This window comes from Amblyomma mixtum, chromosome 8, assembly GCF_055824585.1.
Source record: "Amblyomma mixtum isolate Tamu chromosome 8, ASM5582458v1, whole genome shotgun sequence".
Lineage (NCBI taxonomy): Eukaryota > Metazoa > Arthropoda > Arachnida > Ixodida > Ixodidae > Amblyomma > Amblyomma mixtum.
The window spans coordinates 8,015,718-8,028,796 of NC_143019.1; the positions used below are offsets into that span (position 1 = coordinate 8,015,718).

General features: G+C 46.6%; 1 protein-coding gene across 2 annotated transcripts; it reads left to right on the top strand.

Moving 5' to 3' along the window:
* The first annotated feature begins 6,542 nt into the window (after positions 1-6,542).
* Positions 6,543-13,079, top strand: LOC149331253 (uncharacterized). 2 transcript variants are annotated; one of them, XM_089555439.1, is made up of 5 exons: positions 6,543-6,779; positions 8,934-9,120; positions 10,219-10,413; positions 11,399-11,498; positions 12,243-13,079. In XM_089555439.1, exons 1-5 carry the CDS (start codon positions 6,545-6,547, stop codon positions 12,612-12,614), a joined length of 1,089 nt encoding a protein of 362 aa, XP_089411565.1. In that variant the 5' UTR covers positions 6,543-6,544; the 3' UTR covers positions 12,615-13,079. The 2 variants fall into 2 exon arrangements, with proteins under 2 accessions (XP_089411565.1, XP_089411564.1); XM_089555438.1 differs by having other exon boundaries at positions 10,255-10,413.

A 13,079-nucleotide genomic window follows, 5' to 3' on the forward strand; every position in this document is an offset into this window, starting at 1 on the left:
CTCCGCAGCAAACATAAATCTTTTTCTAAAATTTATCTAAACAATAAATTTTTTAATGCTTTGTGTGATTAAAATAGTTTTATTGTTTATTTTGAATTAAGTTTGCTTTAACAATGTAGCAAAATTGAGCACAAATTTCTTCGGTCCTTCAACGCGTTGTTTTCTCCGTAACTATAGCAACAGGCCGTCGAATCGACATGCACACGCAGGCTGTGATGCCGCTATTTACGGATTCCCGGCCGAGCGTTTCAACGCAGGATGTATGTTCACTGTTCGTTATGTGCAAGGACGAACAAAACCGTGGGTAAAGTCGTACTCATAAAGAGTGCTGAGAGTGGTGAAAGCAACATTTCTCAACGGACGGCACTTACGTGAGTCATCTGCTCGTACTTGCGTGCTCGCCTCGGTTGCGCGCACCGTTACAACCAAAAACCAGACCATATTTAGAAGAATGCCAACAGCTGGGTGAACTATTTCCTCTCTAAAACTGAGCAGAAAGTTAACCATTGGCGAGCTGGCATTCCTCGCGAGTTCTGTTGCTCTGATACCATGTTTTGTCTATGCGCCCTGATCGCTTCGCGCACGGTCATTTGCTGCAGTCACAACAGTGACGAAGATGTCATTATATACGTGTTTTACTGTAGATGCCAATTTCATGGAATTTAACGAACGTATAGAAAATAAAAAAATCTGAGCCACTTACTCTCCAAGCACGTTGATGGGCTAGCTGGTTCGCGAAATGATTACAATGGGGCTTGACGCCCTAGAAGTTGAAGCTATGATATAAGCAAATGTAGTATCAATGTGTAATTTGCAGTCTAATGTCAAGCAGTAAGTAACGACAATGGGTACCCCCGTTAAGACGTCCCGTAATGATATATTAATTAAAAAGCGTGTCCGAATTTCTTTTGTAAGCATGTTCGCAAAGCCTTATTCTGTGCAATAAAGGTGTTAGTTTTGTTTTTAAATGTCCAGTAATTATATTAGCGTTTAGCTTTACTGTCCCATTTCGCGTGAATTACAAAAATTCTTTTAAACAAATTGAGAGCTTTCTACACTTTACTAAAAAAACATCTCCTATCAACCCATTCAGCTTCATGCCATGCTTAAGGTTGCCTTCATCTTATTTTCTGTTCCCCACTCTGACAGCAAATGGTCATACTGTTAATCATCTGGAACCTCTTTTGTTTTTCTTTCTTTCTCCGCCTGTGTTTTATATCTGCATTTATTCAATGCCCATTGTTATCTGATGTCTTTTTGTGTTTCTATTGCTCTTATGTTTTGCTATTTTATGCCTTTTTTGTTAAATTATGCCCGCTAACTATTGTATAACTTATTCATTGCCGCAAATTACACTAATAGGTTTTAACTTGATTGTATACTTTTATTCCAGCTCCTCTGCCAAACTTATGCACTTTCCTTATGTATTCCTGATGGGAGGTCCCCCAGACAGTTTTCACTTTGGGACCTCCTACTGTACTAACTTTTTTATGAAACTTACAACTCATTTGTATTTCGTTTTAATAAACCTTCAAACCTTCAAATAAACCTTCTGATTGTGTGAGGGCTGACGTGCAAAAAGCATAATCATTCTTGTGCAAATTATTAAGAAGTTGCAAAAGGATAAGGGACAGTAACAACATAAAAAGTGAAAGTTGAAAGACAAAAAAAACATATTTTGCCAAATTTGCAGCAGAATTTAAACAACTTAAACACTCAAAAACCCTCCTGCGCAATAGTCCTTAGTGTCTAGGAAAATAGTTTCTATTATTTAACGCTGCCCTCGCTTTCTTTGTTCGGGCATCGTGCAATTTGTCGCAGTACGGTAGTAGTTTACTAAACAAATCAAAGAGGAAAGAAAAAGATCTTGCCGGCCGCGGCCGGCAAGATCTTTTTCTTTCCTCTTTGATTTGTTTAGTAAACTACTGCCGCGGCCGGCGGAAATAAAAAAACACAACAATTATTTAAATCAATTAGAGGCTTTTGAGGAAAGGAAGTGGCGCAGTAATTGTCTCACTACTGGATGGGCACCTCAATCGCGCCGTGAGGGGAGGGAGGAAGATGGGCGTTAAAGAAGAAAGAGAGGGACAGGGTGAGAGTAGCCAGAAGTACAGAGAGGAGCGACAGCATGAAATGGCAAGGTAGACATCATGTTCTCCTTTTCAGTTTTCAGCCACATATCAAACACAAATAGTCGCAGCAGCCCCTGAATGACTGCACAGATTCGTGGTTGTAAGGGAGTTTAGTTTGGTTTATTGAGGTTTAACGCGCCAAAGCGACTAAGGCTATAAGGGACGCCGTAGTGGAGGGCTCCGGAAATTTCGACCACCTGGGATTCTTTAACGTGCACTGACTTCGCACAGTACACGGGCCTCTTGAATTTCGCCTCCATCGACATCATGGTTGCTGTTGACGCCTCTGGTTAGATTCGACTGCAAAGTTGTCCTTCGCCTGAGGGAACGAGACCGGGGTAGAGTGGCCGGAGAGAGGGCTGCGCCTGAAGCGGCAGCTTTGTAGGTACAATTGAACTTCGTTATAACGAAATTGAAGGGGCGGTCCGGCGATTACTTCGTTATAGCCGTAGCTTCGTTATAGCCCGTGTCGACCGGGCTTCTAAGGGAAATCGTCATTTTTTCGTTATGTCCATTATTTAGCTACAACCGTTTCGTTATAGCGAGGTTCGACTGTATGCACTATGTATAACTGCTTAGGTTTCAACGTTTTTGCTGCGGATCGAGGCATACGGACGGGACGACGCCGACAACGCGGGACCGGGAACTAGACTATATAAAGGGTGTCCCAGCTAACTTGGACCAAGGTTTACAAAAAAACTAAGCGTTCTTCAGAACTGAAATCGCGTGGATGTTGTTAGGGTTTATCTAAAGTTACACTACTATTTTTTCGGTCCTCCTATTTGAGTCGAGATAAAAAAATCAACTTTTTAAATATAGGTTGAAACGTTCAGGCGTCAATAGGAAAGTTGTGGAGCTCCACAAATATTGTCCAACCCAGGCACTACCAACGAGATAGACTTAGCGTGGCCGTTTTTATTCGGGAAAAACGGAAGCCCGCGGAGTTTAAAAAATACCACGTGACAGCGCGCTCTGTGAGCCCGGATGCGTCGCGATTACAGCGCTCTCATCCGTGCTTTGCAAAAAACATCACTCGCTTCGCGCCTTTCGTGCTGCCCTAAGACAGGGCTTCAAGGTGCTCTTGGTTCCAAGATAAGCGCCAGTGGGTTCGGGCCACGGTGGTTCGGGCGGCTCCTGTTCTTCAGCGTAAATCACACGACGTTATCAGGCTTGTTATACGCGTCCTTGCTTGTTGGGATCTTGCTCCCGAATTCAAACTCATGACATTTTCATCGTTCCTCCGCATGCATTCTGCTGACGTGACAGCGCAATTATCGCCGCAGAAACGGGAGCCGTGCTTTCTTTCAACTGCCGCCCGAACCCACTCACGCTTATCTTGGAACCAAGCACAACGCGAAGCCCTGTCTTGGGCAACACGAAAGGCGCGAAGCCAGTGATGGTTGTTACAAAGCACGGATGAGAGCGCTGTCATCGCGGCGCATTCGGGCGCACGGAGCGCGCTGTCACGTGGTATTTTTTAAAGTCCACGGGCTTTCGTTTTTCCCGAATAAAAACGGCCACGCTAGGCCTATCTTGTCGGAAGTGCCTGGGTTGGACAATATTTGTGGAGCTCCACAACTTTCCTATTGACGCCTGAACGTTTCAAGCTATATTTTAAAATTAATATTTTTATCTCGACTAATTACTCAAATAGGAGGACCGAAAAAATAGTGCTGTAACTTTAGATAAACACTAACAACATCCACACGGTTTCAGTGGTGAAGAACGCTTAGTTTTTTTTAAATCTTGGTCCAAGTTAGCTGGGACACCCTGTATATAACACAGCCAGCGCAGTGAAAAATTGGCATTGGCTTAGCTCTGCTATGCCAGGATATACGTAGCGTGAGCAGTGACGTCACGTGGCCCTGTGCGGGTGGCAGCAGCGGCGAGCGCGCGCGGCGAGGCGCGCCTAAAGTCGCGCCAGCTGTGCGCAGTGACGTCATTCGCTCCTCGCGCATGCGCAGTATGGTCGAGCAAGAGAGCACGTAAAACGGCGAGACTGTGCCCAATGTAGCGCATGCTACAAAAATGCTCCCTACGCATCGCCACACGCATCGCCACATTGAAGCATGCTTTGGCTTCTGCGTGTGAACGATGGAAAGGTCCGTAGACCTTTTCGCAAACAGTTTGAAGGTTGGCGCCATACTCGGCACTGGGCTATGGGAGACACCTGGCAACACCCGTTCGTAGAGAGTTCAGGCGCAAAGTTTTTACGCACGCTCTTCCCGTGGTCTAAAAACCACCAACCGTGAGGCCCCTCCGAATCACATACTGGGAGGTCAAAATATGGCTTTTACGGTATAAAACACATCTTTGCAGAAATTTGTAACTCTGGTAGAAGAACAGATGCGCGATAATTAAAACATTATTAGACAAGTACAACAGACCACTCATATCACTGCATATAACAGCATCTATATGAACACATTACTTACAATGTATAAAGTTGCACCCTTTTCTGGGAAAAAATGCGCTATCGTTTTGTGCTCTATTTTCTGTTATCTGTATTTTTTCCCATACTAATGTAATTTTTTGCAACCAACAGTGTTTTATAATGTATTCCATTCTATTTGTAATCGATTTGTACCTTCTTACTATGTGCCCATCCTGTAAAAATCCCAATGTGATTGACAGTATCTGAAATAAATAAATAAATAAATAAATAAATAAACTACCGGTAGTAAATGAAAACTTCTTTTGCAAGTACAGGTTATGCGGCTAAACAGGCACAGAAGGGAGGATACTGACTTTCGTCGTCAGTGCTCTGATGAGCGTAAATTACTAAACTTTTTAGGTCCTGTAATTTGCGTGCATATTTAATGGGAAAGTATGTAATTAGGGCAGTCATATTCTTAAACTATACCATTTGGTACAATTGTCGTAGCACATCTGTGTTTTGAGGTATTTGTCTCCGAATTTGCAACTCTAGATGGCTGCGCAATTACGGGAATAAGTCATTTGTGTGGGCGCAAATTCTGCGCATGGTGTTATGTCCGCAAACAGTGTAGAGCTCCAGAAGCTGGGAAATCCTCCCATATTACTTTTGGCTGACGAAATTAAAGAAATATCGTATGCAACAGCTTCGTCAGGCCACGGAAGGTTGTAGCGCAGATGCCTCCGAGCACAAGAGTGTCACGGGAAGTTCATTAATCACTTTAGCTAATGAGAAGATTAACGCCAACGGTAATCCATTTCCTGTTCTCCAGTCTGTCTGAATAAACGTATGAAAATCCTAGAAGCCTGATTCGGAATATGCTGTATACTCATGCATCCAGTTCCTTCTGAGGTGTTTATGAGGCGAAAAATCAAGGGATATGACGCCAAGCCAGCGTATAACCTGTCGCGCTTCAAAGACGATGATGACTGAAGTCCTTATGACAGCGCCACTGCATCACACGCGAAGTTATGTACTGGCCAGTATATTCTAAGCACTATAGCGGAGCTAAGCAGCGCAGTAATAACTCTGCCGCTTTCGATTTAAAAATTGGCTCTCCGTGCTCTCTCTTCTCGCGATTCCTAGCGTGACTTGTGCCGCCATCCGTCTGGCTTTACAGACAACCTCAACAGGGACACGAGGTAAACACGTACGCACTCACAGGTTCAGTGCAGGACTTTTAGAAGTGACTGTTTAGGTGCACTTTAAACTCACGAGGACTGCTTAGTATGGCCTTTGCCAAAAGTTTAGAGCGAAATCTCTTTAAGATCAGAGGAAGTCTGGTCGTCTCCGCTCCGAACTTTAGGACTTTCACGGATGCTACAAGAGCCTCACTGGAGGGCTTAGACGCATACTCCCCTAGGCTTTAAACTTTTGACAAAAGCTGCATTATTTCACGATTTTACGAGGTGAGGTGCGTTACTTGAGCGGCGCCTGTAACAGTTATGAACCGCGTCCTGTACGGTAAAGAACGTTGTTTTATGATGTTTTAGGACGCTGGGCTGGGCTTACGGAGAGATATATGAAAAAAATATCAACCTCCGGACGAAGCAGAATAGAGAGATTTCTGTTCAGATCTGTACGTAACCTCGTAGCACCAATGCTGGAAAGCAGGGGTGAAATTTCCAGCCACTTTCAGGATCGCCTTTAAGAATTCTGCCGTCTGGAGCTGATCTCAAGAAGAAATTATAAGGTCAAGAATTACGATGCATATGGCTCGTTTCATACAGTCAAACGTTAAACAGCTGATTTCGTTTGCTGGAGTGATTGGTCAGCGGAGTATAATTGGACGCCATGGACCATAGCCCATTGTTATCAACTGCGGTAGTATTCTGAAAGCTATATCCTACTCGCACTCTGCACCAGCTGGGCTGCTCGTCGACTACCTCCAAGGTGGTAACGACGCGAAAACACAAAGATCACTTATACTGGCAAAGACTGTTTCGCTGACTGGATATTACTCCCTACGCAGACGACCATGGAGGCTTCCCTGTCTCCACCCCCGCATCGAACGAGGCGTTGCTCGAGTCCCCTCAGCACCGTGCTCTCGGTGTCATATGCGTCCTCCTCTCCTTCGCTGGCCCGATGCGCGTCGGAGTCGGCGCTGCAGCACTGCGGGGCGCCACCGTCGACCCCCGTGGCCGGAGTACGGAGAACGTCTCGCCGCGACGGATCGCGGACGGGACCGCGGAATGCGACTACTACATCGGCAGGTAAGAAAAGGAATAACTGTTAAAACAGTGCAATAATATAACAGCACAGGACTTAAACATAACCGGATTTAATACACGACGTTTCCACTGGAGGGCCAGCCTTTTGCGAGTGTGCTACAGCATTCGAAACACGCAGCTTTTAAAGCGTGTTTCGAATGCTGCAGCACGTTCGAAAAAAGTTGGCCCTCCAGCCGAAATGTTGTGTATTAAATCCTGTTATGCTTTTCAATTCCTGGTGACTTTATCTGATATTGATTAATAATCAGCAGCCAAAAAATAACTGATATATATATATTGTTAAGATCGGCGTTAGCAGGAAGAAACCAGCACCCACGTGTCGCCTGGACGGTTCCGAGAAACCCCTGTCAACTCAGCGACGCTTGCCTCAAGTCGTTCCGGATTCAGCACGAGGCTAGGGTAGCCTCCTTTGCTACGTCTCCGTGCAGGCCCAATGGACACAAAAGCGCCCAATTCTCCGGAGTCGGCCCACGTGCGTGGGGACATCAGCACGTGGACTTTACCTCTCCCTTTTCGCAGTAACCGTTGCGAATGTCAAGGGCCGTCGTCCCGATGATTGTTCTGCGTACCGAGCATCGCGGCGGGCTGGCGGGGGACTTCCGCAATCTTCAAGAGCGTCCCCAAAGGACAAAGACCCACTTCCGCCCTTTTGACGGTCTCGCATTCCGATCCTTCGTGACGGATGTCTTCTGACGGACAGGTGTCAACAGCCCGGGGGAACATTCGTCGCGTCCGAGAACTTCACCTGAACTTTACCTCGAGGGCCTCCTTTTCTCCCCGGCTCAACGCGTGACGTGTCCACAGGTGCGGGAGTGGAAGTGTGTGCGCGCGAGTGAGTTTCTGGCCTCACCTGCCCTGGAGTTGACGTCATCATCCTAGGGAAGCTAGGGAAGAAAGATGGTATAAAACTCGCAACGAATGCCGTCGAAGAGCACTACTTTCCGATCTTCACTCATGTAATTATGTAAATAAACTCAGTCTTCTTTTGCCACCTTCTAACTCCGTCGCTCTGCGGCACTCCTGTCCTTGGCCTGGAGGTGGAAACGGGCGTCGTGCTGACCGTGGATCCGTCGAGCCGCGACCCCGAACCTCGTCCTCAACAATATATATATATATATATATATATAGGTTGCGAAAGCATGGAGTACTTGACTGCTTACAAGAGTATATAGCGAAGTATACGCTTCGTTAAAGGAAACATTTATTCTACTCGACGTTTCGATCGGAAGACCGATCTTCTTCAGGAGTGATTTTACATTGTTAATGCATCCCCTTTTATAGGGGTGGGTACAGAACAGGTAAGTGGGGAACACAAAGCACATAGCAGAAAAATACACATAAAAATATTAGAGGCAGCGCGACCCACACACAAAAAAAAGGAGGGGGGGAGCGAGTGTGAGGAACAGGCAGCCGCATCTGGACGTTGTATTTTCTGCCTGTTCCTCACACTCGCCCCCCCCCCCCTCTCTCTCTCGGTGCTCGACCTGTGTGTCTACGAGGCCTGTGTCTCTGCGTCTACCACCGGCGCCCTGCTCCTCTAACCGTCCCAGTGCCCATCTTACAATATATATATATATATATATATATATATATATATATATATATATTGTAAAGAGGAAGATGAGCATAGCGCGCGGCGCGAGATCGCTGGCTGGATGACCGAAGCTCGGACCGGCATTTTGGCTAGCTGTCGCTAAGTTACTTTCCCCGGAAATCCTGCTACAATATATATATATATATATATATATATATATATATGGCTGCGAGGACGCCACCTATGTCACGTGACCTTGTGGCATCATCACAACCTCCCCGCTGGACGGTGAGCAAACTGCCCACCGTGGCAGGTGGCTGTTAAATAAATGATGGATCGCGAGAGGTTGCTCGTGAAAAGCAACTTAGGTCTCACATCCCCACCGGTGGCAGCACCTGCCATCGCTGGGCTGTGGCGCATCCCTTAACCACTGCACTGTTGCTGAAGGAGTGGTGTGAAGACTCCCAGTGACATAAGAATGCAGAGTTGAGAACGACCAATTCCGCATATATGGGCATTAACTCATTAACACTATCCAGTTATATCAGTAATGCGGAGCTTAAATATCCCCTACAATTTCTTTTCCTTATTAACCGATGCAGACGCCGCCGTTGAGCGCTCACACGCGACCGCCAGGAGTCGCAGTGCATCCTCGTGCTCTCCGCGGTCGTCGGTGGCGTCTTCGGGAACCTCCTCCGGGCGGACGGAGGAAGAGTACCGCGGAGCCCCGCGTCCTGCCCTCATCGTCAAGATGAACGCCTGCACGCTGCTCAGGCAGAGGGAGCTCGCGTGAGTTCTCCCGCGGTGCAAGGAAGACAAAGAAAAACATGTCCGACATTATTGGACAAAAAATTTGAATAGTGAAATATCGTAAAGTACTGCTATTGAAATAGTGAAGTTAATGGTCAATTCCTTGATGTGTAGCATCTTTTAGAATGTTTCCATCACTCACTTTGAGCAGTTAAGACTGCCATAGAAAACCAATGGTTAACGCTTTTGACGATAGCAAAAACTTTAATAGCAAAAAAAAAATATCAGCCTGCCGACGGGAGATCTGCGGATATATTGATTGTTATAGTGAAATCTTACAATACATGCAAAAATTGAGTTCTTAAACTGGATCCCGTTTAAACATGCTTTTGTCCAGAATTGTTGGCTGTGGGCTCAGGCCTGTTTCATACTGCACTGAAAGTGAAATGTTTCTATCGATTGCCCGCCGCTGAACGCGTACAGTTTTCTGCTGGAGCTTATTTTACAGGCTCAATTATTATAGACATCAATTTCTGTTGTGTTCTATCTTGGGTTTGTTGATTAAGGCATTACATTGCAAATAGGGATCACCACACGAAATTGGAGACATCTGTTAAACTTCTATTATTAAGGTTAAACTTCAATTAAGAAGCTGCTAAAAAAATTTTTTACCAAGATTTCTGCATCAAGTATAATAGCGATCAGTTCAATTCGGCTTCCGGGGCATGTTAGCGTAAAGGTTGGAGCGAACTAAACGGCTAAGCAGATATTGCACATCTTGCGGACCACACGTGATCTCAGTCCTACTTGTGACGCCATAGCCGCCGGTCGACTGCTGAAAGCGATACCTAAACTATGCGTAGGAGGAGAAATTCACTTACACTTTATTTACTGCGCGTAAGCGAATTCCGCGTGATCATTCATATTCACTAATATTATACGGGCCATTGCCAAGAAGAAAGCTTTCGCACAGTGGGGGAATTTATTGTCTCTGTCCGTTTAATGTGCCCGCTATGTAGCATATATGGCTTGACTCTCTAGTCAGCCCTTCTCTGGGACTGAACTCGCAAAAGAAGTTTCTAGATCTAAAGTTAGACTAATGAGCAGCAGAGCTCCTGGCACAATCACATTTCGAAGCATCTTCTTTCCTGGGCTGCGACTGCCGCTACGCAGGCGACGTAGGGAGTCCGAGCGTCGGGAGCTTCACGAGAAGGTCTGGGCCGAGAGGCGCCGTCAGCTGGGCAGGGCGCAACTCAGCGATCGACTCGAGATGCTGCAGAGGCACACCCCAGAGCCCGGACCCTCGGCCAGGGAGAGGCTTCGAGCTCTGAGGTAACGTAACGATACAGAATGCCTCGACATACCCATGCGCACTTTTAGGCCTTAATGTGAACAATTCGCTCCTGTAGTCTCTACTGTATCTTGTATTTGACACTGTGAAGATTGCAGAGAATGCTTACAAGACAGGTGTATCAGAGACACGATGCTCAACAGCAAGAGGCGCTAAAGAAGATCACAGTAACAGCGCTTGTACGAAGTGTTTTTCTGGATAGGAACGTCACCTGGCAGCCCCGTGAATTTGTTTCACGGAAATCACGATTCACCGATAACAGTAAACGAACTTCCCGCAAGTATTGCTGTTGCTGCCCCCCCCCCCCCCCCCTGCCCCCTCCGAGAATTTTCATGCTCGAGGTTTTTTTTTTTTTCGGTCGCATGTTTCGGTTGCATGTTTTCTTCATTGTAATGATTCGGAGACATTGCTATACGTAGACTGCCACCTGTTATTCGCTTACGACGCTAAATGATTTCTTCTCCCACTTATTTCTGTTCCAAAAGCCGAGTTTTAGCTATGATGTCAAAGGTAAATACAGGGGACGTGAGGCATGGAAAATTCTGCAATTAATCGCCGTATTTTTCATTCGCTGTGATTCCGGCTCTTGAGGCAGGCTTGCTTTAGCGATGCATTGAATTAAAACCACGAAGAAGCTATTATGTCGCAGTTTTTTTCCTGCCTCACGTGAACTGTAGTAATATTTGACGTGATCACCATCGCTCACCTGTTGAAATCGAAACAGGTAAGATAAGAAATTCGATTAGACATAAAATTTAGTGCTATATTCCTTCGATATTTTAGACACATTTCGTGAATTACTCGGTTTTATCATAAATACTGTACCATTCCCGCGATAACTGACTTCAAGGAGAACAGTGGACATAATGGGAACCAGAGATTTTACTGTTGTTGCTGCTGTTTTTCTTGCATACATTTTCATTTCTGCCGCATATATTTGCTTGTGTCGACGTCACATTCACGCAGGCTGAATGCACAGCAGCGTGAGGCCGAGTACAAGCGGGAGATAAAGAGCATGGAAGCCCGCGTTCGAGCCATGCCTCTGCTTCTGGAGCGGCAAGCTGTGGTGGGTATTGGCGGCAGCTGTGTCCATCTCCAGCCGCTTCGCATAAATTCAGGTCGAATGAAGCGCAGAACGTTGGTGTCTGAATACTCAGCAATATGATGCCATAACTACTCATTGTAATTCTTTTTAACAAACGTTCCAGACTGGCTTCGAGAAAAAAAAATTCAGAGGAACACCTTATTACATTATGTGTTGGCGATGCGAAAGCATTAGAACCCGTCGATGCCTTACTGGAAGTGGCGTCACTTCCCTCCAGCCAATGGGCGAATTTTAGGATCTACGACAGTTTTTTCCAATGGGCCTTTTAACGCTATCGCATTAAAACGAACACAGACGCACATGAGACAATTCACAGACGAAGCTTGTCTGTCTGTCGAGTCGTTCTTCTGTGCCTGACTTCGTTTTCTCTTGTAACTGGTCCGGCGCGTTTGTCCTGTAGAAAGCAGCAACCAACTAATCCTCGTTCTTGCCCGGTTAATCTTCGTAAATCCGTGGTTATTTGTATAGAAATTTGGAAGCCCTGCCAATCTCACTCGGGGTCATATGGCAAGAACTAAATGCCTATACAAGCTACGAAAGCTGATTTCGGTTGTCGTGATTAATATCTCTCCTTATCTGCAAGTGAACTCGGAGCCTTAGCTGACTCTTTCTGCATGATTCACTACAATGCATGCTTTTTTTGTGAAGGATAATCGAGAGGCCTATAGGCTGATTACTAACACCCTTTTCCGTCTTATTCCAAAGGCGGCCGCTCGGCGAAGGTTGGAGCTGCAGTACGAGCGCAAGCTGAAGGAACTCGGCCTCAGCTACGAGTGGCTCCAGGAGAAGGCCCAGCAACAGCCGCCTCTGCATTACCAGCATCACACGTCGTCGACGGTGCAGCATGCCCAAGTGCGCATCCACTCTGCTACAGTCCCACGTTGCCCGGCGGTACGCAGCCCACCTCCGGAGACGATGGTCGTGGTCCGGCGCTCCCGCAGCGCTTCTTCCAGCCTCCGGTCGGCCCTGAGCCGAACGGAGAGCGCCAGCGATCTGTCTGGACCGATGCGCGAAGACGACCCTGCCGCGGAGGCCGTGGTGGCGATTGACTCAAGCGGCGAAGAAGAGACAACGTGACGCCGGGCTATAGTGCATATAGCAGGCGTCGAGTGAAGTCTGAACTATGCATGCAGGTGCCCGGACTAAGGTTACTCTGTCGAGTGACTTCGAGACTCCGAAGCCATTCTGGCTTTATCGGTGCTTGTTTTCTGGAGAACTGCGTGGAGTGACAGAGAATATCGGTGAAACTATGCCTGCGATGGTCCTTTTGTGGAAGCCGGTTATTAAAACCTTCCAGGCTCTTCGCTGTCCTCCGTGGTGTGCAGACGGGACAGTGATTTGTGCATGCCGCGTACCCCGAGCTTATGACAAGTCTGCTCCAAGCCCGATATGGGCGGAGCCTGCATTGACTTCGTGACCACATATGATACAGTATCAAACGATTGCACTTCCCCTGCCCACAGGTGCTTCCGGGCATAGAGGTGTCTGGAACACAGTTTCAAGGCCAGAAGATATGAATGCGGAAATTTTACAGCGACAGCT